Source organism: Lolium rigidum, chromosome 6, assembly GCF_022539505.1.
Source record: "Lolium rigidum isolate FL_2022 chromosome 6, APGP_CSIRO_Lrig_0.1, whole genome shotgun sequence".
NCBI lineage: Eukaryota > Viridiplantae > Streptophyta > Magnoliopsida > Poales > Poaceae > Lolium > Lolium rigidum.
Genome location: NC_061513.1, coordinates 54,839,311 through 54,865,047, shown reverse-complemented (window position 1 = coordinate 54,865,047; position 25,737 = coordinate 54,839,311). Strand labels below are relative to the sequence as shown.

At 46.2% G+C, this 25,737-nt stretch overlaps 2 protein-coding genes and 1 pseudogene across 2 annotated transcripts; 1 reads left to right on the top strand and 2 right to left on the bottom strand.

Moving 5' to 3' along the window:
- Window positions 1-1,504: 1,504 nt before the first annotated feature.
- On the bottom strand, window positions 1,505-5,479 carry LOC124665328 (annotated as a pseudogene).
- A 10,063-nt stretch (window positions 5,480-15,542) lies between these two features.
- On the top strand, window positions 15,543-17,862 carry LOC124667742 (scarecrow-like protein 1). Its single transcript, XM_047204996.1, has 3 exons — window positions 15,543-16,940; window positions 17,124-17,279; window positions 17,376-17,862. The coding sequence occupies exons 1-3, from the start codon at window positions 15,580-15,582 to the stop codon at window positions 17,572-17,574; spliced, it is 1,716 nt and encodes a 571-aa protein (XP_047060952.1). The 5' UTR covers window positions 15,543-15,579; the 3' UTR covers window positions 17,575-17,862.
- Window positions 17,863-17,976: 114 nt separating this feature from the next.
- On the bottom strand, window positions 17,977-20,950 carry LOC124667741 (5' exonuclease Apollo-like). Its single transcript, XM_047204995.1, has 5 exons — window positions 20,756-20,950; window positions 20,310-20,415; window positions 19,819-20,030; window positions 19,510-19,716; window positions 17,977-19,365 (listed from the first exon to the last, which is right to left on the bottom strand). The coding sequence occupies exons 1-5, from the start codon at window positions 20,948-20,950 to the stop codon at window positions 18,217-18,219; spliced, it is 1,869 nt and encodes a 622-aa protein (XP_047060951.1). The 3' UTR covers window positions 17,977-18,216.
- Between the last annotated feature and the right edge of the window lie 4,787 nt (window positions 20,951-25,737).

Genomic DNA, 25,737 nt, shown 5'->3' with positions numbered 1-25,737 from the left:
GAGTGCGGCGGCCTCTTTCTTCGTCCTCTTCCGGCCGCTCGCGGCGCGGAAGGCCGGTCGCGGATGACGAGGGCGCCGCTGCTGCGCCCTCGCGCTCGGCGGCGGAGACGCCGGCTCCTTCTTGACGCGCACCGGCGTCGAGGCGGCGTCGCCTCCTCCCTCTTCACCGGCGCCAAGGATGACCTCGGCGCCGATCCGGAAGACGACGAGCCGGCAGCCATGCGCCGTGGCTGCCGAGACGTTTCCCCGGCGGCGGCTCGCCGATGCCCTCGATGGAGCGGGCATCGTCGGCACGCGGGAAGTTGCCGCCCGGATGTGCTCGATGACGGCCTCGAGGCTCCGGCCCGGCGCGCTCCACCAACGTTTGCGGCCCGCCGAGTTGTTGCGCGGAGGCGGAGGCGGCGGGCCGTCGTACGCGGCGAGCTCCCGCTCCCACTGCGCGGAGAAGTATGAGTTCCACGCCGTGTAGTTGTCGGGGTGGTGGCGTGGTTCGGCGCGCTCCTCATCCGTCATTTTCATCCGCGCCTCCTCGATCTCGATGTCGAGGAGGTTGCCCCGAGGCGGCGGCGGGATTGGCACGCCGCCACGACTCAGCCGCCACCCACCGCCGGGCGGCCTCGTGTCCGGCGGGCAGGGGTACCCCGCCTGGTGGAGGAGGTGCCCCTCCACGCGTGGAGCGAGCGGCGGGGAAGCCGTTGTTGGCTGCGCCGTCGTCGTCGGAGAATGCCATCTTCGGAGAGTGAGGGAGAGTGGACGGAGACTAGAGGGAGGCCGGAGGGAGAGTGGATCACGGGGTACCCCGGCGGCGAGCGGAGCGGCGTATATAGGTGCGGGCCGGCACGGGGGATTAATGCGGCGTGGAGTGCGACGCGCGTCCGCGGCGAGCTGACCGGCGGCAGCCTTGGACCGCGTGGAGCACGCGCGGAAGACGATGCGTGCGCGGAAGACGACGACATTAACTCGCCGCGTGGACGGCGAATGCGGACCGGCGGCAGGCTTTACAGCGCGCGGAAGACGATGCGATGAGGACGACGATCGGTTTCTCTCGCCGACAAGTTGGGGCCACCGGACGCGCGGGAAGTTTCCTCGGTATTTCCGCGCTGTCGTTTCGTCCGGAGTCCCCGAGCGCTCCCCGGGGGCCGGGGATGGCGTGGGATCGCCGGATGAAACTAGGCCCAATTCCGGACGAAAACGAGGAACCGGGGGCGCGACTGGGCCAATTTACGCCGTCCGGATGTAAAAAACGCTCGCCGGGGGCCTGTTCGGGGGGACGAGTGGAGATGCTCTTATATGCGCTGGACATGGTTTTTCCCTCCCACTGATTCGAATTTCGAATTCTAACAGACTACACAGCTGTGCCACATTTGCACTTCATGCAACCTGTGCAGACGTACCCATGGCTGGAGTCCAGAGCAGGCACAGACACTTGGCAAAACAAGCAGAGTTAATGCATCAGAAAACATAAGGGACAGATGGAATGCTCAAGCTTTCTCGCAAGCCCAGCTGCGTGGCGTACCATGACACATGACATTTTTAGGACAAGTCAAAACACAAAACAAAATCAGGTACTATTACAGAGTTTCACATCAGTTGACAATCCTGCTCACTCCTTAAAGGAAAATACAAACACTCACGCCTGAAGCGGCCTCACACAGGTACTCTTGCGATGCCCAGCAACACCACAAATACTGCACTTGCCCGCCTTCCTTTGCTGTTTTGGTTCGTCCCCCCTATCAGGGCAAGTGGTTTTTTGTGCCCAGGGCGCTTGCAAATGCTACAAAATCTAGTCCTCTTGCTACACTCCTCGTACGGAGCTCGGTCGCGACTTGTTGTTGGCCTCCCAACTTTCTGTTTCTTGGACGGAGCTGCCATACCGGCCATCGCGTGCTCAGATACCGCCACACTCCCCGACCTGGAACACTCGTCTCCTTTTCGCTTCCCATCCATCCAGCCACCGGTCGACCTGTCTTCTAATCCCAGACCATCCCTATTTTCCTCAAATGGGGCCATCACAGCAAGGTTGTCTCTGAATAATCCCACCAGCTTCTCAAACGCTGCAGCGCTGGTATCCCCAAGCCTGACAAGCTCCATTGCCTGTACGTACAGAGTGGAATGCCGCTTGGTGAAATTCCTTCCTGCAGCCTGGTCACGCTGGTAATGACGGAGATGCTCAGGCAGCACATCCCTCGCGTCCCTGGTCCATCTCTTCATTATATGTTTCTCAGGTATTTCTGTTACCCCCACATAATCCATGACCTGCAATAGTGCAACAAATAAACTTACAGTTAGGACAGAACTGCACACCAATTCGTGCCCGTCAGCAGCACATCCCACGCTATGGCTGATTCTGGCAACTCAAAAGTTCATACGGATAGAACTTGCCTTCAGAGCATGCCCACACAGCATCCCCATGTGCGCATACATGCCGCACTCGCACTCGAACTCTGCCCCATCACCTATAATCTTCACGGCGAACACAACCTTGCTCCACTTCTCCCGCCGTGCGGCATCTGTGTGGGTTGTCCTGTACAGCCTGTTCTTCTCCACTTCGTCAACTCTGTAAGCGCATGCTTCATATATCATCTTGCCAAATTGTTCAAACATTGCCCTCGTGTAAATCTTACTAGCATGTCTCTCTATTGTGAAGTTGTACCGCACCACCGCACCACTCTGCAGTAAGCCAAACAAAAAAAGCCACCCTCCATCAGACAAGCAAAAGAGACATGTGCAGCCTACGCATTCTTCCTAAAAACAAGGGGGACAAATGAACTTACAACTTTCGTACGTTTCTCTTGATAGTTTTCTTCCGATTACCTGTCATACACCAGTGTCATGTACTGCCGCACAAACATGTGCATCGAACACCCCTTCGGCACATATTTCTTCAGCATGCTATTTGCACTCTCACTCCTCTGCGTGCTGGTCATCTTCGCACAGAAAATACCCTTGAAATAAGGCTTTGCCCATTTCTCCCGAACCTCATACAATTGCGTCATGTAAGCATGCCCTCTCAGATGGTACTTCTCAAGAAGTAAGTCCCATGCAATCTCAAATTCATCGACTGTGAGCATGTGATTTACTACCTTGTGGAATTCAGCACGGAACGAATGCCGCCTTGTAAACATTGGCCCAAGCGACTCCTTTACCTTCTTCAGCACATGCCATTTGCACCAACGGTGACACGTCCCTGGCAGTACTTTCTTTATGGCCACTTCCATTGCCCGGCACTGGTCTGCACCACACAAACAACATATTAATCCAAAGGTGTGCACCCTAATTTTTTTGCTTATGAAACTTAACAAGCAGCATTGGTATCACATAAATCAAATTACTCTAATAGGAAGGAGCGACCAAAACTCACCGGTTAGTATGGTCTTCGGAGGTACACCGCCCATCATACGGACGAACTCCGAAAAAACCCATTCGAAACTCTCTACTTGCTCATCTCTCACCATCACCCCAGCTAGGATTATGCTCTGGAAGTGATTATTCACGCCGACAAAAATACCGAAAGGCATGTCGTACAAGTTTGTCTTGTACGTTGTGTCAAAGGTTACCACATCGCCAAAATACTTGTACTGCAACCTCCCTGCCCCCCGTTGTCCACATGAGGTTTTTGATCCTTGTTTCTGCATCAGCCTGTACTCGGAACACAAAATCTGGGTCCTTTGCACCAATTTGATCGAAAACCTCTATTGTCTTCCTCACATCATCATCTGCCTCTTCCCGGCTAATCTGCCCACACAAATTCCTCAGCGACCGCTTCGTGAAGGGCAGGTTGTCAACACTGCCAAAAAAGCTCCCAATGATGCTATACACCTTTCCAATATTTATGTTGTTATCCCTAAGCTGTTTCACCAGGTCCTTGGTGAACATATCTATGTGCCTGTGAGACGGCCAGAACGCTGTCTCGCCACACGTCTCTGTCAGCACATGGTTGTGAGTGACCCGATGCTCAGTGATATACCAGCCGTTGTCGGCAGACCTCAGCAACCTAATCATCGCAGGGCATTCACAACGACATGACCTCGTATTTTCGCCTGTTGGTTTCCCCTGTTTGTTGGATAATGGTTAGTCTTCTATACACACAGCAGTTGCAAAAAAAGCTACAGAGAACAAAGGAAAACACCAAAAAACATAGTTATCCACTAAGGTACTCACCGAGCAACCACATACTATCTCCTGCATGCATTTCGTCTTCTCCGAGTTCAACCGGCTTTTGCCGTACCTGATACCGAAGCCATGTTCCCAGGAGTACAGATTGTAAAAATCGTACGCCTCCCCAATCGAGTCGAAGGTTGTACCCAAGCACGGATCAATGACTTTGTCTCCCAGTTTTTCCGCGAAACACCGGACTGATTTCTCCAGTGCGCTCTGCCTCTCTGCGCAGTGAGTTCGGTCAGGTGGTGCACGCCCAACACGGACCCTGCAAATTCAATTTTCCCATTTAGTATGTCATGTCTGTTCCGCCGCCCTACCAGTTTAACACGTTTTCCAAATGGCAGACCACATCGACAAGTTCTACAACTCCAAATCCAGCAGGTGTTTCCAAAAACAAGGTGCTGCCGACAAATAATTCGCTCTGCTGCAAGTTCATTCAACGAAACCAGCGCACTCCCATCCAGCATGCTGTTCCAATAACCATACATAAAAACAGTAGCTCACTACCCCCTAAAACTGGGGTGAATTTAATCCCCTATGCCCTAACAATCAGTGAACAAATAGTTTTCACTGCATAATTATTTGGCCCGTTTACGTCATCGAGATGCAACCGATGTCCTCTACCCACATACTAATTTTCTGCTACCATTTTTTTCATACTGATTCTCACCACTCCACAAAGGTTACTCCGCATCATTTTCAAAAGGTAATCTCATGTCGCCTATTTGATGCAGACTACTCAACCACCACACTACTGATCGGCTACACGATGCACTTGAAAAAACAGCAACTGTAAAGTTCAGAAAATTACATACCTCTTCTTCCATCCAGACGACTGAGGATTGTCATGCTCTGTAGATTCCGCTGAATCTGCAGCGACTGGTCCATCCACGCCACCAAGTCCGCTTGCAAAATCGCCGACGCTGGTCGCATCCACGATGTCCCCAAGCACGGTTGCCCCCGCCGCCGGCGCCGGACCCGCGTTGCTACTGACCGAGTCCCCTCCTTGCAAAATCTCCACCGCCGCCTCAGCCGGGAACGCCCCATAAATTGGGAGGCTGCGATTAGGAACATCATAAGAACAACACCACCGTAAAGAATCCACTAGCCCCACACCCAAAGAAACATCATAAGAATCAGCCGCACCTGCTGACCGGATCCAATGGGAAATCCATCAGTGCGCGCTATTTCCCACCGGCGACCACGAAGAAGAATACGCACAGTAGGATCAGTCAGCGGCCGCCGGAGAGAGGATGGAAGCACAGGAGCTGCTCCGCCGCCGCGCACAAATCGGACCGGCGGCCGCACAGGAAGAAGAGAACAGGACAGTGGGGGGAATAGTTCTATCTGGGTCGGTCGCGAGGGTCCATCTAATTAACCACACCCCACCATCACACCTGGACCACTAGTCCAGGTAGTCCACGCCGTCACGAGGGACACGCCAGTCTCCCTTATCGGTGGGGTCCATCACACGTACACGTCCATGTATTCAGCCCGTATCGTTTTTTTCCAACGGACGTAACTGCACGCGTATGTCCGCCAGCTCGAATCCCAAGACGCGAACGTCCGGTCCAGATAACCGGATCATCTGCACCCGGGTGCCAAAACGCCTCTCCCCTGCTTTTAGATCTTTTTAAGCACAAGCCTAAACAAACATGCAACTTTTAGATCCGGGCTTATAGATTGGCTGATTCACGCTACAAGCCACAAGCACAGTGGGACTGTCCCTAGAGTCTGAAGTATATACGAACAATGCCACCACACAGAAAAGAAAGAAAATGTTTGAGAATCTCTGCAACCAAGAGCAAAGGCCATTTGCCATCTTTTCTTGATTGTATGTTTTGTGTCATTTTTGTATGATACAGGACTTCTATTTGCTATCACATGTATGTGTGATTCAGATAAGTGGTTTATGTGTGATTCAGATTTGTTTCTTGGTGTAAATTTTTGTTATTAATGTACAATTTGTGCCAAGCTGATGTATTTTTAACCAGGAAATTATATCATGGAAAAATCTATGGATTGAATTTTTCATTTTTATTTTATTATAATATGGATGCATATATTATTTATATCCCCGTCTAGTTTTATTTGTTATAATCATTTACTACTCCCCTTGCATATCGAATGGCATAAATCATGTCTCTGGCGACTTGGGTCAGTTAAATGTTTGGTCAATGTCTACTGGATCCATTCTCCCATTTCAGTTCAGATTCCTCTGTAATATGATTTCAACTATTTTCTGCTGTTACATGTACCGCACATGATCGCAGGGCTGAATCTACATCTGGCCGCTCTCCATCTCACATAAAAGCTATGCTTTTAGTTACTTTTTTTTTTTTTTGAGAACATACTTTTCCATGTCAATACTTTGATGGGTGCCATTCTTCCAGGTAAGCATCTCTTCCATCTACACGTTAACACAATTTATACGACCAAACTTTAACTTCTTAATGCACTATTTTGTACCTCCAATCTTATTCTGTTGAATGCTAGATCAATCGCGCAAAAAGCACATGCTCAGTGATCCCATTCCTTATGTTTTCACGAGCATACGTTGATTCTCCTGAAGTATGGTACATGTTACATTACGTGTGCATTGTGTATGTATGACTGATCCTGCAACTCCCAAAAAAACAAGACTTGAGCAACCTTTTGCTGCCCCTTCTCATTTTCTGTTCGAGACTACAAGTATCTGCAAGTAGAGTTTACGTGAATTGATATAGAGGTGGCATTAGTTGTTCGGTTTATTCAAAAGCTTTCCTACATTATGATCTTTCTTGGTTTGGTATACTGAAAATGGTGACCTGGAGGGTAGCAATACAAGGAGAACAATGTCAATATGTACTTGGTACAAACTTCAAAATACAGTATGTTTATTGTCACAATTTTATCTGAACATCCTGATTGTATAGTGTGCCAGATCTTACTGACGTATGTACATTACAAGCTGTCAGCATTTTATTGTGTTTCCTTTTCCATTAGTGGACGGATGTACATTACAAGAAATGACTCACTGATGAGAGATACATGAATCTCATTGCCTCAAAATGGGGGTATTTAGTTGGTTAACATGATACTTAGTAACATAACGCACATATCCTCAGTCTAGAATATCATTTGTTTCATATTCTTTTTCCTTAAGGTCCAACCATCTTATTTACAAAACAAAAAATCCCAGCAACGCGCGGGGCATTATCTAGTTATATTATCTTCTATGTCGTTCAGTCTTCTAAAGATTTTTTGTGTCGATCATCCTAAAAAAAACTCTAATAATAAAGTGGTCATTGTCTTCTTCGCAACCCCCCTCCCCCCTAGTCAAATCATGGCTCCCCCTAAGCCTATGTGCTCCTGGCTTGATCAATGATCAGCATTGGCTTCGTGAAATATAAGCTCTGGTTTCGCAAAAAGAAGTTGTCGGAAGGATAAATGGGCTAATCCCATAACAGCAACAGGGATTGCGGTGCAAGCTCCAGGATTTGCGGGCCGATCCACGGCCCTATGTTGGGACACCTTTGGAGCAGGCCCCAGATACCGGGGAAACCTATACACCGATCAGGTCGCTGGCTACCGGCCACCGCACACCCCCGCGCGGGTGTGGGCCTTGCCCAGGTAGGCTTTTTCTATTTTTTCTCTCTTTTCTGTTTTCTGTTTTCTTTTTCTATTTCCTTTTTCTCTTTTTCTTTTCTGTTTGCTGTTTTGTTTATATTTATTTTTCAGATTTGAAAACTTTTAATTTTAAAAATTGTTCAAATTGAGAAAATGTTTAAATTTAAAAATGTTTAAATCTGAAAACCGTTCATATTTAGAAAACGTTCATAAATGAACTTTTTAAAAAATCAAATTTTTTAAAAAAATTCAAATTTAAAATATGTTGATGTTCGAAAATGTTCAAATTTCGAACAAAAAATTAAAAAAATATGAAAAATGTTTAATCTAAAAAAAGTTGAAATTACGAAAAAAAAATCTGAAAAATGTTCAAGTTCGAAATATGTTCAAATTTTCAAAATATTTAAATTTTAGAAAAAACTAAAATTTTAAAATTCCAGATTTTAGAAAATCAGGTCTAAAAAGAATCAGCTTTTGAAAAACGTAAAAAGAAAAATAGAAGGGAAAAAACAAAAAGCAAATAAAATAAATAAAATAAAAGGAGTGAAAATGTTGGGTCGGCCCAACAACCCGCCTGGGGGTGTGGGGCGCCTGGTCCGCGCCGACCAGGCCTGCCGCTCGTACGCAACACCCTTTTTTTCCCATTTCTTAGAAAAAAAACACAGTCCGTTATTCTCTTCTAGAAACTGTGATCTGAACATTGTTGAGAGATGGCGCGACTTTGCAACCCAGCTCTCTGCTGCCATACCCTCATTTTAAAAACCGCAAGGAAACCATTTGTGTGAGAAATAAACCACGTACTGTACTAGGCTGCGTGCTGTCCACACCGCGAAGAAGATCCCAGCGCGGCGACATGTTTCGGACGGCGCCGTAGATCTTATCAGATTGTCCGTCGCCGTCGACATGACCTGGAATCGGCTGACGAGGAGAAGCCTTATCCGTTGCTCTACCGCCTCGAAACAAGCTAGGTACCCGAAAATCTCAACCAGCCGAAGCGCCTGACGACACACAAAGGATGGGCGCCACTTGTGGCCCGATTATTGCCGCCGTTCGATCTTGTATTCTTGCACGCACGAAAGAGATCGATGTATGCAACGCGGATGGGGCTATGCGTCGCACGCAACGGCACGATTGATCATAGAGACCCATGCCGTGGAACGCAAGCGGCATGCAACATCGTCAGCGCGCACACGCCCGATGCATCTAGCAAGCACTCTTGGCTCAGATTTTCTCATGTTCTAGAACAAACCAGGGGAGGCCCCGACTTGGTGCAAGCGGGCGATTTGGGTACCGGATGTGACGCAACTAGGTTTTTCTGGCTAAAAACAAAGCACTCCAGCTTCGGCAGCGGCGATGCCTGATGGTGCTGTAACTCTCTTGGAGGCGTTGTTGTGGTCACCTTCTCCTCATCGCGGCTCCGCTGAAAACAATCAGCGTGTTGCGTTGTTACCCTCCTCGGAGTGTCATTGTGGAGCTATATGGTCATTTTGGTCTCGCTCCGTTGTCATCAGCGGGCAAGTTTGGATCCTATCTTGAGGCTCGTATGACGCTGGCGGGAGGCATCTCAACGGTCTCCTATCATATACATGTGAAAATGTTATCACCACTCTTCGTCCTCGTTGTCTACTATCCGGATCGGCACTCCATGGCCCGGAGCGAGAGGGCAAGCGACCCTTTCCGACAATAGCGCACTGGTGGGTGGTGTGACGATGTTCGGTTGTTTCACAAGGAGACGTGGTGTCACCTCTCGTTAGTTGTCTCGAGTGCTTCTTTGGGGCATGATTGCTCCTATACTTTTATGTTTTATCTTCGATCTGTTTTGTAAGAAGATTTTCTCGGGAGTGATGTTGTTGGCTCTTGGGTGCATATGCTCCTTTTATTTCGAAAGGCATCTTTGATATATTTTAAAATATAAAGAAATTTCAAATGAAAAATTCACGTGAACATCTTCACATGCTATGTGCGCACATAGTCTTTTCATAAAAAATCCACTTGTCGTTTGGGCTTTGTAAAAAAAATGATGATAAGAATATGACTTTTTGTGAGACATGTTTGTAGTTTTACATTGATCACAAAACATATTAGTTTTTCGTGAAATTGTATGAACGCACGTAGACTATCGAGATGTACATCTGAGAAAAAATTGTGGTACAGCTGGGAGATGTATGTTTTTTTTTTTTTTGACAATTAGAAGTATATCTTTTTGGGTGGAGGGAGCATATACAACAAGGGCCGAGCATAATATATACAACGAGCGCCGAATTGAATTTTTATATCAACTCCGCTGTGTGGATTTATTTACAAAATGGAGGGAAAACGTCTTTCGAGGAGCAGATGTCTCCGCGAAGAGAAAAGAAAAAAAGGATATAAATCAAGCAAGTGAAGAACACAAGCATGCGTTGAATGATTGGCACGCACCAGCTGCATCTGCATGCGCGCGTATCTACGCGTTTGACGAACAGGGTCACACACACGGCAACATCACGAACGCAATGGCTAAGTGCCTAGCTTCTCGATCGATCGGTGTTATCTGCCGCGTAAAGGATTGGAAGACAAGAGAGTCAAAAAGGACCTCCATCGACCGACGAAACGACATTCCAGGCGCGTCCTAATCTCGATCGATCTTCCGCGCGACAGCAGCACGCCGCACACATCACACGGGTCTAGAGTAGCTACGTAGTACGCATATTTTAGTGCCCAATGTTTCGCTGGAAAGCACACGGGATGATAGGGAGTGTTCGTGGTTTTGCATGGTGTGGCTTGCCCGGAATCAGCGGAATAAGCTGCCGTTCACACCGGGGAGAGAGCGACGGCGGATAATGGAGCAAATTTAGCTTAATTTTCTACCGTGCTCCTTGGGGAGAAATGACTGGTAGAATAAAAATGTCACCTCATGAAACAACAAGACAGAACCAGTATTTTTTTTAAATCAAACAGACATGGTGATACTGATATGCTCTTTGTAAAAAAAAAATCTAGAACTTGGAGTAACATTGAGAGGCTATATTTACTTGAAGAGTAATCTTCCGGAATTTCAAGGTCGCTGAGATATGCATCTCAAACAGACATGGTGATACTGATACACTCCAAATAAGGCTCACAAATCACAATCAGAGCTGTCTAGAAAAGTCGGGATCAGAGCTCATTTAGGCACAGTTGGGATAGCTCCGTTTTCTACTCATTGAGGTCTTCCAAAGGAAATAACTACTACAACGACAATAAAATCGCAGGAAACTAAGACACAATTTATGTGGAGTGCCATCTTTTTTTTGAAGGGGAGCAAAAGCTTTGCCCTAGTTATTGAATAAAAAAGAGTTATGGTTTGTTACAAGCAGAGTGAAAACTCAGGATACAAAAGGAACACTCTCGCGGCATGATAGAACCCAAGTGTGTGGCACCCGCCGCGCTCCATATAGCCGCCTCTCCTTAATTTTAGATACAAAAACCACCGGCATGGTGGATACCTTACGAGAATACCTTCGCATTGCGCTCGTTCCAAATCTCCCAAGAGGTAAGATGATGAGTGACGCGAAGAACTTCCTTCTATTGCCATTGACCAAGATGAAGCGAAGCCACCAATCTTCGACCGTCTTGAAGTTAGACCAAGTGTAGGTGTCGACTCGAGATGATCCCAAGCAAAGAGAGTAAAGAGTTCCAAATCCACATGGAGTAACGGCATTTGAAGAGGAGGTGCATCGTGGACTCGGGTTCCCTCTTGCATAATTGGCAAACCCCGCAATTTGACCACACACGCTTTTGCAACCGGTCAGCTGTCCAAACACGAGCTCGCAACATGAGCCACACGAAAAGCTTGCACTTAGGAGGAGCACGATTGTTCCACACTGCCTCAGGCATAGGAGAAAAGTTCATGCCCTCAAATTGGGCCTTGTATGCCGTCACCGCCGTGTAGACTCCCGAGTTGGTGAACTTCCATTTGATGTCATCCAGAGTGCCCTCGGTAAGGTAGACCTCATAAACCCTTGACCATAAATCCACAAACTCGGAGATGTTGTTTGTCGTGACTCATGAGGCCCCCCGGAGGTGTTGATCTTATCAATCCAAAAGTCAAGGTGGGGGCCTTTATTGACCGTGATGTTCTTACGCCTAGACTGCCATTTATTAACCTAAAGGAACCTTCCAAACGAAGGTCATGGCAAATTTGGAGTTAGAAACATGGGAATACAATTTTTTCGTGTATTACTTATACTTTAATCTCTCTCCCCACTCGCCAACTTACAACAAATTTCGTCTCTCTCACAGTTTATTAGGCGTGCGCGTACCTCTAGATCGCAAATTTAATCAAGTTAGCATTAGTTATATGTTATAAAAATTATATCATTAGAAAGTTTAGATGTTCTATTTTCTAATGATATAATTTTTATATTATATAATTTAAATTATATATATTAAATTGACAACCTAGAGATACAAGAAAGACTAGTAAACTGAGACGGAGGGATTACTATTTCAAGTCTTGGAAAGTTAAAATCGTCGGTCGCACACTTCTACAGTTGTAGCTTCTAGAACTAGGTTATCTGGCGGGATAGCAAACTCGTTAAACCGTTCCATCATTTCAATTCTGGGCCCTTGAAATGATCATTAAGCTAGCTTTGGGGTTTGGTTTGGTAGGATATGTTGCGGACTTGCGATTGCGAAACTTCCCTACCAAATGGATAGGATCATTTGTAGGCAAGCATCTCCATTCAACGCTGTGTGGCTTTTAGACCAGACCAAGTCCAAGAGTCAATGCAAATACTACCAAAGTCTATCATCATACGAACATGTTCGAACCATATGACAAAAATATACAAGTGACGCGCGCTTTGTCTGAGTTGACATAGGGAAATTTCTGGGCAACACGGCAATGTTCCCAATTGCAGTTATTTGATGTACAAATTGTTTTTCGATTAAGAGCATGCATGCTTGTTTTTTGAGGCTACTCCTATAATTGGCTGCTTCAAAATAACCAAATAGATCATGGTGTCGCTTTCCACTGGATTAGGAAACTAATGGAAGATTGTATGCTTCCCTCTTTTTTCTCCACAGTGACTTTGACTATGTGTACTAAACCTACTAAAACAAACCTTCTTCCAAGAGCGAATACTTCAAAAATAAAGAAAAACTTATACATTCCTCGCCTACTGTACGAGAACACAGCCAAATGAAAATGTCTTATAAGCCTTGACTATGTGGTACTAAACCTACTGCTACATTATAGACTCAACAACTATGTCTTCGAAGAGCAAATACTTCAAAAATAAATAAAAACTAATACAATCCTTAATTGGCTACTATACGGGAATACCCAAATGAAAAAGCAACATGGACAATATATGGCCAGCCTGGGTGGTGTGTACCTCACGGGATAGTATAACGGTGCATAGTAGTGGCAAACAAGATTGAGCTGATAAATTTTGGACTAAAAAACCATCCATGGCAACCATGGGCGGCCACCTAGGCTATAGGTGTAATTTTTTTTTTGAACAAGGGTAGGGTGCTGAGCACCCTAATGGCTATAGGTGTATTAGGTCCGCCCATGAGTATAGAGACGCAAGATACGTGAATCTAAGAGTGCCATATGCGTTATTTATGATGCATAGCCGAATCACGTACTCGATGAAACATATGAAATGTTCATACAAGGACGAGTTCAACGTCTTCATGAATACGTTGGGAATTACATCATACAAAATTGCCTCTAGGGTGTATTCCCAAGAACTCTTTCATGATGTATCATCTTCATATAATTACTGCTGATATTGGTTTGATGAAATGTTGGCCAACTGTTGCTTTTATGCTAAAATGTTGTTTTGTTGATGTATATAGTGCGTAAACCCATGGATATCCATGGATACCGAGATATCCGTCGGGTTTGGATTTGCAGCGATATACATGCCCATGGATACCCTCGTGGGCGGGGCATAGTGAGAATTTAATTTTGGTGTATCCGTTCAAACCCATTCCATTGCCATCTTTAGGTGCACCGCAACGTCAGAGGCAGCCTCATCGCGATGCAGGGGGAGAAGGAGAAAAAAAGAGAAATGGTAGGAAAAAAAGATTAAAGGTCACCAACACGTGGGCCCCTTAGAGACACATTTGCATTTGTAGTTTCTTTTACGGATTTTTTTTCGTGAAAGCAAATTTAGGAGTGACAAATGTGATTTGCTGGCATGTATATTAGTGTTTTAAAGGTCGCAGATTGAAATGGCCTGCTAGAGATGATCTAACGGTGCATATGTGATATTTCTAATCAATAAAACAGTATCAACCTAGCAGATTTCCAGAATACTTCCATGCTAAGTTGCAAACCCTAAACACCAAAAGCAAACGCCTGCAATGGCACGGGCGTTGACTTCTTGCCTACAACAGTTAGCCGCGATCGAGGCATGCAAGGAGAGACACTTCGTCAAAGTCGCTCGTCCTGTACAAAAAAAAAAAAAAAACAGCGCCTGTGTTTCTCGTGTGCACAGAGGATCCCGGGGCCGAGCCGCCGGTCGTCGCAGTGACCGCGTCCCACCGTATGACATTTCGGACTTTGCTGCCCCCACTCCCTATCCCCCAACCAACCAACCCACCCAACCCATCCCCTTTCTTGTCCTCCTCTTCCTCCTCCTGCTCCCTCTCCTCTCCCCATTCCCGTCGCCGCTGCCGCTCTTCTGTCCGGTCTCCGCCTATCCTCGCGCCGTGCCGCGCCGTCCGGCTGATCAGCTACCCCGTGACCGTGAGTTCTTCCTGTCTCTTTGTCTGCAGGGCCTAATCTTCTGAGTTCTTGCTCCCGTACCGTCTGATTGCCTTACCTGTTGGGTTTTACGGGGGCGGTTTGGTCTGGCCAGAGTTCTTTGGTATTGGTATACATGTTTCTTCTGTGCCTGTGATGCTTGGGGAGCGTCCCTCGTGTACGGTCAAGCTATGGTTTTTGTGTTGCGTGCACAACCCGACCTGTTCGGGCTGTATTGGGGTCTGTGAATTGGCATGCCCGCTGATCTGATACGAAGGGATCCTCCCAGATTTCGAGTTTTTGCGTGCACCTGAACCGATTTGAGAAGTTCTCTGGTTGAACAAGTCAGAGCTCGAGCACGACTTCTGCAGATTTATCCCTTTTTTGGCGAGCATGTCATGCTGTTTGGATTTTTCACCGGAAAAAATAATATATTTTTGTGGTTCAGATAAGCTGTATTTTGATGATATTTTTGCCTCAGCTGTATGCTAATAATTCCCAGGTGACCTAGTTTTAGGTAATAGCAGTTAGCATTACTTAGGTTTTCTTAAAGACAGCAAATGGCTGGTCAAGTCTCTGTTCAAAGTTAACCAGCCCAATACTACAACTAATTCTAGGATTAGTTTTTCGTCGGACTTAGTTGCTTGCCATGCCCTGCAAGCTACTTGCTAGCTGCTGAATGACTTCAAAAAGGAAGATAATTTGTGCCCAACTTGCTATACCAGAATTCGAGTTCCATCGATTTACTACAGTAGTGATTTTGGTTGGATTGCTTGTTAGGTATGATGACCATAGCTTAGTTTGGACAAGTTAGGCATGTAACCAGGGAATCCACTCCACTATAAAACTCTACATGAGAGTGCTACTTCGCCCTTTTTGGTAGGAAAGACAATACTTTTTTATACAAATAGAATAATATTGACAAGGTATTAAATAAATCTGAGAAGTTACAAGTAGCACTGTGTATTTCAGCTCGGTGTTTTTTATAGATTGCTCATACTTCCTTATCATATTTCAGGTATCACTGAAAGTGCATTGGGTTGAATTTAATCTGTTAAGCTTGGCAGGTCCAGCGGTGCTTGAGAAAAGCTATGTCTTTTGTTGGGCGGGTAGACCCGTCAACGACATACGCAGATAATATTTATGTGCATAAATTTGGTGCACCAAACTCAAACTTTGCTGCAAGAAGGTTTGGCTCCGATTCACAGTTGTTCAGTTATGGCCCTGAACCATTCAGTTCTGAGGACTTCGGACATATGGGCTTCACTGAAGCACCATCTGCTACGTTTCAGAACTCCTTTTACAATCAACAAGCTTCACTAACGCCGTACCATGCAACGGCTGATGGCCGATCTCCGGCTGTTGCGGATAATCAGTCCAACTCCTGCTCTGATGCAGCAAAAGACTCACCAGTGTTCTCCAACATATCTCAGCAGAACTCCCAGTCTATATCAGATAATCATAGTTCTGAACTTGAAGTGGAGTTTGATGACGAGATCAGAATGAAGCTTTCCGAGCTGGAGCATGCTTTACTGGATGATGAAGATGACATCTTGTTCGAAATTTCCCAGGCGGATTGCATTAATGATGAATGGGCTGATCCCATGAAGGATGTCTTGCTTCCCAACTCTCCAAAAGAATCGGAATCAAGTATTAGTTGCGCAGGTAGCAACAACGGAGAAGCACGGACCCCAAAGCAGTTGCTCTTTGACTGTGCTACGGCGTTATCTGAATATAATGTAGATGAAGCACAGGCAATCATAACGGACCTCCGGCAGATGGTCTCAATTCAAGGGGACCCTTCTCACAGGATTGCAGCTTATCTAGTAGAGGGCCTTGCTGCAAGAATAGAAGCTTCAGGGACAGGCATCTACAAGGCATTGACATGCAAGGATCCTCCAACTCTGTATCAGCTGTCAGCAATGCAAATCCTCTTTGAAATCTGTCCATGCTATCGATTTGGTTTCATGGCTGCTAATTATGCTATACTTGAAGCCTGCAAAGGCGAAGAAAGGCTGCATATCATAGACTTTGACATCAACCAAGGAAGCCAGTACATTACATTGATGCAGTTTATGAAAAATGATACAAACAAGCCACGTCATTTGAGAATAACTGGTGTGGATGATCACGAGACGGTGCAGAGGACTGTTGGAGGTCTGAAGGTCATTGGGCAACGTCTGGAGAAGCTTGCGGAGGACTGTGGGATATCTTTTGAGTTCAAGGCAGTGGCTGCTAACATCGGGGATGTTACACCTGCAATGCTAGATTGTCGTCCTGGGGAAGCACTAGTTGTGAATTTTGCGTTCCAGCTGCACCACCTTCCTGATGAAAGTGTTTCGATCATGAACGAGCGGGACCATCTCCTCCGTATGGTCAAGGGCCTTGAGCCAAAGCTTGTGACCCTGGTTGAGCAGGATGCCAATACTAATACTGCTCCATTTCAGACAAGGTTAGTGATCTCATTGTTGAAATCCATTGTGGCAGTTGTTATGGTTCTTTGTGGATTGAGATAGTTTCTCCAAACCCTTTCTAGATAGTAATTATGTTCCTTTGTAGACTATGTGTGTTGACTTCCGTGTTTCTGTTTCCACTGCCGAGCTCCTAAAAATAACCTAACATCTGGTTTTCACAGGTTCCGTGAGGCTTATGACTACTACTCCGCTCTTTTCGATTCACTGGATGCAACACTTCCAAGGGAAAGTCCGGACAGAATGAATGTGGAGAGGCAATGCCTTGCACGAGAAATTGTTAACATCCTGGCTTGTGAAGGCCCTGATCGTGTGGAGAGGTAATTCCGAGTGCTGCTTTCAATTATCCTCGTTCTTTGGTCAAACTATGCACCTTGCAAATTACATGTACCTGACAGAAGTTGTTTATGCTTTAGGTACGAAGTTGCTGGGAAATGGAGGGCGAGAATGACAATGGCTGGCTTTGTTCCACGCCCATTTAGTAGCAGTGTCATTGGAGGAATAAGATCTCTGCTGAGCTCATACTGCAACAGGTACAAGTTTGAGGAGGACCATGGGGGTCTTCACTTCGGCTGGGGAGAGAAAACACTCATCGTCTCCTCTGCGTGGCAATAGAGCTCGCTGACTTAAGTTGCATTAGCATTGCTGTGTTTTAGGAGCTTCTGGTGCAGAGATTGTAAAAAGGATGTGAACTGCTGAGTTCTTGACTGATCTTATCTAATTTTAGGAGTCTGCTTCTCAGAATAATTGAGTTTGGCTGATCACCCGGGTGAACTATGTTGCACTGTAGCAACTGGTCACACGATTGTGATGTATTCTGGGATAGAATCGTGACATGTCGACTCTGCTCCATGTATAAAATTATCTATATTGCTAGAATATATTATGCTATCTGTTGATGAATTAGAACATCAAAACCATCCTGAAAGTAGTTGCAAAATATTCTATTTAGAGTTTCCTAATATCCAATAATGAAGCTCACACAGCAGTTTGGCCATCCGTTTCTACCTAAAGTGGTATAGCAAAGTCACTTTCATTTATCTGACAATGGAAATTACACCAATTTTCTGTACAACAATTTGAAAACCATACATAGAGTACATGTACACCCTCGAGATATATTAATCTTACAATGATGCAATTTTGCTGACAACACTCCCATTACCGTAAGAATAGCAATAACAATATGTTGTATATGCTATAAAATACTTGTATATCTTATCTTGAAGGTAAAGGTATAAAGCTCAATCTTAATCTTTAAGGTAAGCTGTGCCGTGAATTCAACGAACTATAATCAGAGCTGGATCGCATTTTGACTCGTTTAGAGGATTCCAGAAGTCCAACCAATGATGGGAGAGGACGCGGGACAGGGAGATTCCTCGATCTGTACAACCTCTTCAAACTTGCATTCAAAGATTTTGATGATCCGATGACAAACGAAAGGTCCTTTTGATAATCTGATGTTTGTGCCCTTCTAACTCTGCAAGGGCTTGAACTTTCAGCGGCGCTTGGAGATTTTGGCTCCACCATGGTTTCAGACTTCTCAGGTTTATGAGGCACCACTAATGCAATGCTTTGAACATCAGGCAGTGGTTGAACTGTAAATGCTTCTGGTAGGGTTAGGGATGCTTCACAGTTACAGGAAGGGACCTCATGTCCAGCTTCCACAAGATCCTGTTGGGACGCTGGTGCTTGCTTTGAGATCAAATCCATCCCTGAATATGTTTCAAAATCTTCGCTGTAATCTTCAAGCGAATCTACCGGCGTGCATAACCCTGTTTCTTCAGCAGGAATATGCTGGTAGCACAAATCTTCTTTCATTATGTCAATTGCTTGAGAACAAAACCTTGCCCTTCCAAACAATGTAATATCTGGTTCTTGAACCGGAGGGGATGGAACAAATTGCAGTTCAAGTGTGCTAATATCAAAATGTGTGCATTCTTCACTGCCAAGGGTTGGATGGTCGCTATCAACAGAAGTTGAGGAATCTTCATCTGTCTGCGTGGAAGAAGCGAGCACTGATGAGGGTGAGGATACAGACTTTTGGAGAGGATCTCTGAATATCTTCCACAGTGGGTCATCAGTTGCCAAATGTGTCTTGAAACAACGTTTCTTTACATAGCTCAGCTCCATGGCAAAGCATGGGGGAGTAGTTGAGATGACCCACTGAGGCTGTAGAAGTTGCAGCGCCTGCTCTAACTCATCACGGGAGGAGTGAATGGAGAAGCAAACATGCCATATCCCAAAATCGTCCTGCACAGCTTCTGTTAGGCTGGGATTCTGGTTTCGACCACAGGCATACCACTGTGTTGACGGACGGATAAATAAAGGCTCCGGCTGATGATTAGCCCTTGCACCTTCAAGCTTTTTAGTTGCACTATCATATAATTGGTAGAATCCAACTATCTGAGGAGTTAAAAAAGTTAGAACTGACATAGTAGAAAGAAAAGGAGCTATTCTATTCCCCATATGGAGAGGGTTTGAGTTTGAAAATACTGGAATTAGCGGTATATGGAATTGAAGGAGGGTGAATGTCATGTACTAACATACCTGAAAGCGACAAGATGGATCATCAGTGATGATATCAGGCGTCGTGAGTGACAGTGCTTTATAACAATCTGAGCTCCTTCTCATGTCGACATAAATCTTCGATCCAAACGTCCTGGACACCTCGACTAGGATCTCTTCGTGACCAAGAAGATCACAAGCAAGATAAACAAAAGGTGCATCCGGATGCTTCCAGATGCAAGCTATAACCTGCAATCACTGAATCATTTCTCAATGGTGACTTCCCTGTAGTCATAACTAGGGTCTTACAAGTACGTAACAAAACGCACATTCAGAGTCGCAGAGGAAAACCTGCTGAATTGCCGACTCCTTGCTCGGTAGCTTGAGGAAGCATTTGGAGAATGTGCAGTCCAGGAACACAAAGTCTAGACGGCAGATATTTTCCTTCCCTTTCTTTGCAATGTACTTCATCGGCAAATCCTGTACACAATCCGGTGTAAGCCGGCAGTCCCCCGTGTGCAGTATGCTACCGAATTCACCCTCAAACAAGAACATAACCGCCCCTGGCATCACACGGAATGGCAACCATTAGCCATGCTGAAGCGGTTAAGCCTAACAGACTGTTCCTAAATTTCCAGTGCGCATTCTACCGTATCATCCTGAATAAATCTCATAGAACACTGCATAAGCGTCTAATCAGGGAGCAACAATCGTGAACTGCAGCGACGAATGATTTGATTTCTATCTACTAAGAGGTTCATTCTAATTAAAAAGAACACTAGCTGAAGCAGGGTCAGCTGAAAGAACACAGGTAGAACAGAAGAGGCGAAAACGAAATTTACCAGGGCAGTGGTTGGCGTCGTACGCGGTGACGGAGAATGCGCCGGCGGGGTCGTCCACCGCCAGCGTCTTCCCCACGTCTACCTCCACGAACTCCCCCTGATCCAGCTGCAGCACATCACCGCCCCACGGCGCGGGGAGATCTCATCAGCACGCAACGCAATTTTACAGGACCAGAAATGAACAAGAGACTCTTCAGGTTAGGTACCTGGGGGATACGGCGAGGGATACTTTTTCCCTACATGGGTGGCAGCATAGTCTACGGATAGTTGCACCACCTAGCTCTTAGGCGTTATATGATTCATCGTTCCGATATGTATTTCGCCTATTTTTGTTTTTCTACAACTTTGGTCACTTAAGACAACAAACGGCTGTGTGCATCCTGGTTATGCAGAGGCTGGATGTAATTGCTTTTTGAAGTAATAAAGCATCCTTTATCGAAAAAAACCTGGGGGAAGTGGCGGAGGGCGAGGGACATGGTGAGGCGGGTGGCGTAGACGACGGCTCCACCGTCGGGCGCGGCCCCGGCGCCGGCGAGGTGGTCCCGGTGCGCGTGGGTGAGGAAGCGGTGGCGCCGGCGGCGGGAGGAGGGGCCCCACGTGTCCACGGCGAAGGGGAGGCCCCTCGGCATTTCTATCGGCATCTTATCTTCCCGCCCGGAACTTTGTTGAATTTGCAACCGGGTCCCTCCACGGCTTCCTCCGGAGCGCGCGCATTGTTGGAGTTGGTTGCGTCGGTTTATATTTGCCTGGGCTGGGAAGAAAGTGGCGCCTTCCGCTGGAAGGAAGAGTAGCGGGTTCGTGGATCGCGGCCGGGTTCAGCACCCGGTAATTCGCGGCTTTTGGTGATTTGGAAGTTTGTTGGTCTCACGTGGCACTGACAGATATGGGTCCACAGGTCAGTACTCTGTTGTGCTCACTAGGACTTGGGCTTTTCATTTCCGTGAGTGAAGTATTGGCCAGGCCTTGGGACTCGTTCCACTTGGGTGTAAGGTCCATACAATTCAAGCCCAATGCAATGGCCGGCATTCTAGTATTTCTTGCTCTCTTGCTCTAAAAAAATGTATCTCATTTTCTTTTGTTCCACAAGAGCATCAAATTTTATCATAAATAAGTTTTATTAACTAAAAAATCGCACCAAGACGATACAAACAAGAGATACACTTAGGCATTGCATAGCAATATGCACACAACCCATAAATGAAGGTAAATAAGGTTCGGCGGAACCCTTAACATGCGACCAAAGAAAAATTAGCCTAACACGATATAGCACCAATACAAATCGGCCCTTGCATGAATAGATTGCACTCGTCATATGGGGTAGGTAAAGGTCTCATGGTGAGCCCCCTCCACTTGGATCGTGGGTTGGAGCTACGGGTGCTAGTCGGGGCCAATGCCCCTCCCTCCGGAAAATTTTATGAGAGTCCCCTAAAATTATGTGGATTAATCCCTAAATTTTGAAATATTGTCTATCTAGCCCCTCCAACCAATATTTTGCTAAATTCGCCTCCTCCAAATAACATTACCGGCGGGGCGAAGGGGCGGAGCACCGATCTAGCTAACTAGCTAAAGGTACTATGTACAACAGTTTTAGTGTAAACTACAAACATGATAAACCTCGCTCCTTCCACTTAAGCTAAGCTAGCACCACTCTTCTACCAGTTCTGGCTCCGCCACCGATTCCTAGCTCCGTCCCCGACCGGCACACATGTTGTCATGAAGATCTCACTCGTAACCAATCTGCGAAGCCAATGTGTGCACGAGTAGATGACCAGCACGAGAGAAGAAATTTCATATTGATGAAACATAACGGTATTCCTGCAAAGCCACGTGGCCCTACATAAGGTCGATGATCTAACAGGGATATGTTCTTTAAATTCTGATGGTATTCCTCTTAGTCGGCTATCGAACATTTTTGTAATATACCGTCAGTTGGGACAAATTTTATGCAACTTGAATAACCGATCAAGCTGTAGAGAATTTGCACTTAGAACACAAATATCTAATTGTCTCCTTGGCAAAGACAGAAACACCATTGTTTACTACCATGCCAATTTGCTTCGCAAGATTGTCCTTTGTTTTAATGGCACCATGTCTTAGATTTGTAGGAAAATACTAATTGGTACTAAAAACTTCACTGAAACAAGTCTTGTCCAAGCACCATATATAACCACCTCATCAATACACTCTAATAAATCATATTAGGCTAGCAATATATTCCCTATTAAGTCACGCTCAATGGAAATTCTTGGAAGCTAAGACCCTAAAGCCTGGAGTCTGAGATTAGTACTATCATGGAGGGATCGGTCCTTGCACGTCAGTGGTTTGAATACCAATACTTATTCAACCTGATTTGTGATGAAGCCATCACTGCATCGAAGTGTACCCTAGAAGAATAGATCTATTTATGGTCATCCCATTGATGAATTCAAATATCCTCGTGAAGATCATGTGCGACCAAAATAGGGTTGCTCATTTTCTAGCTAACGAAGGTAGAAGTGGAGGAAACACCAATTGTTGAATGTAGCATATACCAGTATGTATTCCAAGCTGTTATTGGCTGAATGTAACCTTGTTTTGAGGAATAAAACATGGATATTTCCGCCACAAAAAGCCTCCTTAATCATGAAAAGTTTTAGCCTGGCAATGCAAATAATCATGGATACTCCCAACCAGGTATATTTCAGAATCGAACTTGAGAGGCATCTCTAATGGCGAAGATCAACACCTAAGAAAAGAGTACTTCACAATCCATTAAACCGGCACAAAAATGGGAATTTCTTTTTTTCGAAAAGGGGAACAAAGCCCCGGCCTTTTCATCAAAGCGATTCGTACAACCTTATTTATTGAAAGAGTTATAGATTCAAAGTTTGCATCTTAATGATAGCAAATGGGTATCTCTTGCCAATGCACATCCTCGGTACTCCCTCCACACTGGTTTACATGAGTATTACACATTTCGAGATAAAACTTTGCCAACCTTTCTCTTCAACATTGTTGTTGACGTGCTCCAGCAGCTTCTTCTCCAAGCCTCGCGCGATGGGCTCCTCCTCCACCCTCTTGTTGATGATCTCCCTTGTCCTATTCTTCAGTACGCGGACGACACTGGCTCACGTCCTGGCTGTTGCGAGGGCGTGCCACCTGACCTATACCTGGTCAGGAAGGTGATGGATTGCTTCAATTAGTTTCCTGCATGGAAGACACGTAAACATTAAATACGAGCCCCGATCGGCTCTCAGGTTACCCTGTGAATCGGCTCAAAGAGCCGATTGACCCATGGTTCACGTTGGATTTACGATAACATGGGGATCCTGCTTTATCAAAACCAAGTTAAATCAATCTACGACAGTCTAGGGCTTTCACCGCATAATCGGAACATCCTACGCGTAGTTGAGCCTGGCAGATACGAAAGATAATAGAAACCTAGTCCTAAAAGAGGCCTAAAAACCAACACAAAGTCGATTCCCGGAACAATCCCTCTAGGATCAGCAAATCATACCTTACGCACTACTCGGATCGTTCAACCCGTTTGCAGTGGCCTAACCATGCGGATATCAAACTAATCCTTGGAGAACAAGGAACAACCATAACAGATCAGATCTACTAAATAAAGATTAAGCAAGATGCTGCCCTTACACCCAAGATAGGCGCAAAGGCAGCTAGATATTGAGGGGCAGCATAGCTAAGCAAGCGTATCAGAAAAGTATCGACGTTAGCCCCAAAACATCTACGATAACGGTATTGCTCACCATCAACAAGGCTTCAGTACGAGCAACACAGAACAACGAATAAACCGATATCGCCTAGATCGCAAGATGCGATCTAGGCAAGCATGTCGCTTACCCGGAAGAAACCCTCGAAACAAGGGGTGGCGATGCGCCTAGATTGGTTTGTTGTGAACGTGATCGTCCTCCTTTCTCAATAACCCTAGGTACATATTTATAGTCCGTAGACTTTCTATCTTTGGAATAAACCTAGCTGTGTACGACTAAACTCTATCTCTTAATTCTAAACTGAAACGTAATCTACCATAATGTACAGATACACGGGCAATCTAGCCCAAAATCCCGCACGAGGCCGATTCAGAGACACTTTATGTGCATGTTCTCTAAGCCCATCTCAATCACGGCCCATCTCCTGCTTTGGCTAAATTCTGGTGATAACACATGCCCCCTCGGTTTTGGCAATAATAATTCCAAAACCACTCGTTTTTCCTTCATCGGGTTACGCGTTGCGCAGCGTAACCGCTTCGTTGTCCTTCAATCATGATGCCTTATCTTCTCAACTTCTCCGCATCGTACGATTTGACAGTTTTGGCACCGCATCCTCGAAAACTGCCCAAGCATTGAATCATCTCCCACTATATCTCCTTTATTTAACCTCACCCGAGCAGTTCGCCTCCTCATCCTCCTGTTCCGCATTAGCCATCGGAAAAAACCCTCCTCTGCAACCATGGACTCCTCCTCCTCTGCCTCTTCGGGTCTCTCCTTCCAATCCTCCTCCTCCCGCGAGCCGACGCCGGAGTACGACCCGATAGCGGCGTACGAGGCCCGCACCCCACAATGGTGGGACGAGGTGGATTGGGACCTCACCGTCGAATCGGAGGATGACGACTCCTTGACCGACGGGAGGATAACCTCCAGTTCCTCGTGGACGGGGAGCTGGAGGAAGAGAGCGACGACGACGCCTTCTCCTGGGGCGAGAACCTCTCCTACGATGGAGAGGATGAAGCGGAGGACGACACCTCCTCCGACGACTACCCGCCAGCAAAGCGCTTCCGCGCAGGGTCGGAGGACGACGACGACGACGACGAAGAAGAAGCCCCTGCCGACGGCTTCGAGCAGCAGCCGACGAAGACATCGCCGGCAGCGGCCGCCGATAGCGGCGAGGACGGCGACGACGAGGGCAGCGACGGCGCCGGCCCCTAGATTAGGGACTACTAGAATAGGGCTAGTAGTAGTACATTAGGTAGCAGATCTTCCTTCTGTGAGCAATCGGATCTTCTTGTAAAAAACCCTCTTTTAATCAATGAAGAATGCTTCGGTTTGATCTTCCCGATTGTCAAAGTAGGTCAACGCTCAAAGAGCCGATGGCAACGCATCGGTCTTTTACCAAAAAACGCCAGCAAAGCCAGACTTAGTTACCCATTTAGACCGGCCCAAGCGACCATTGACAAGGGATTAACTTATCAATGCCTATGGATTGTAGGCTAGGGTTTAGTTAGAAGTAGAGGGCAAGTAGATCTCGAAGGTTTCAGCCGAAAAGTACTCGACGATTATGAAAACTAGGGTTTGCGGACAATGATTCGATGATCTCCTCGTCCCTCGACTCCCCTTTATATAAAAGGTGGAGCCGAGGGTTTCGTTTTGTACAAGTTACGTGAGTCCGGGACGGTTTCTAACTCATCCCGCCGCATTTACAAACAACACTT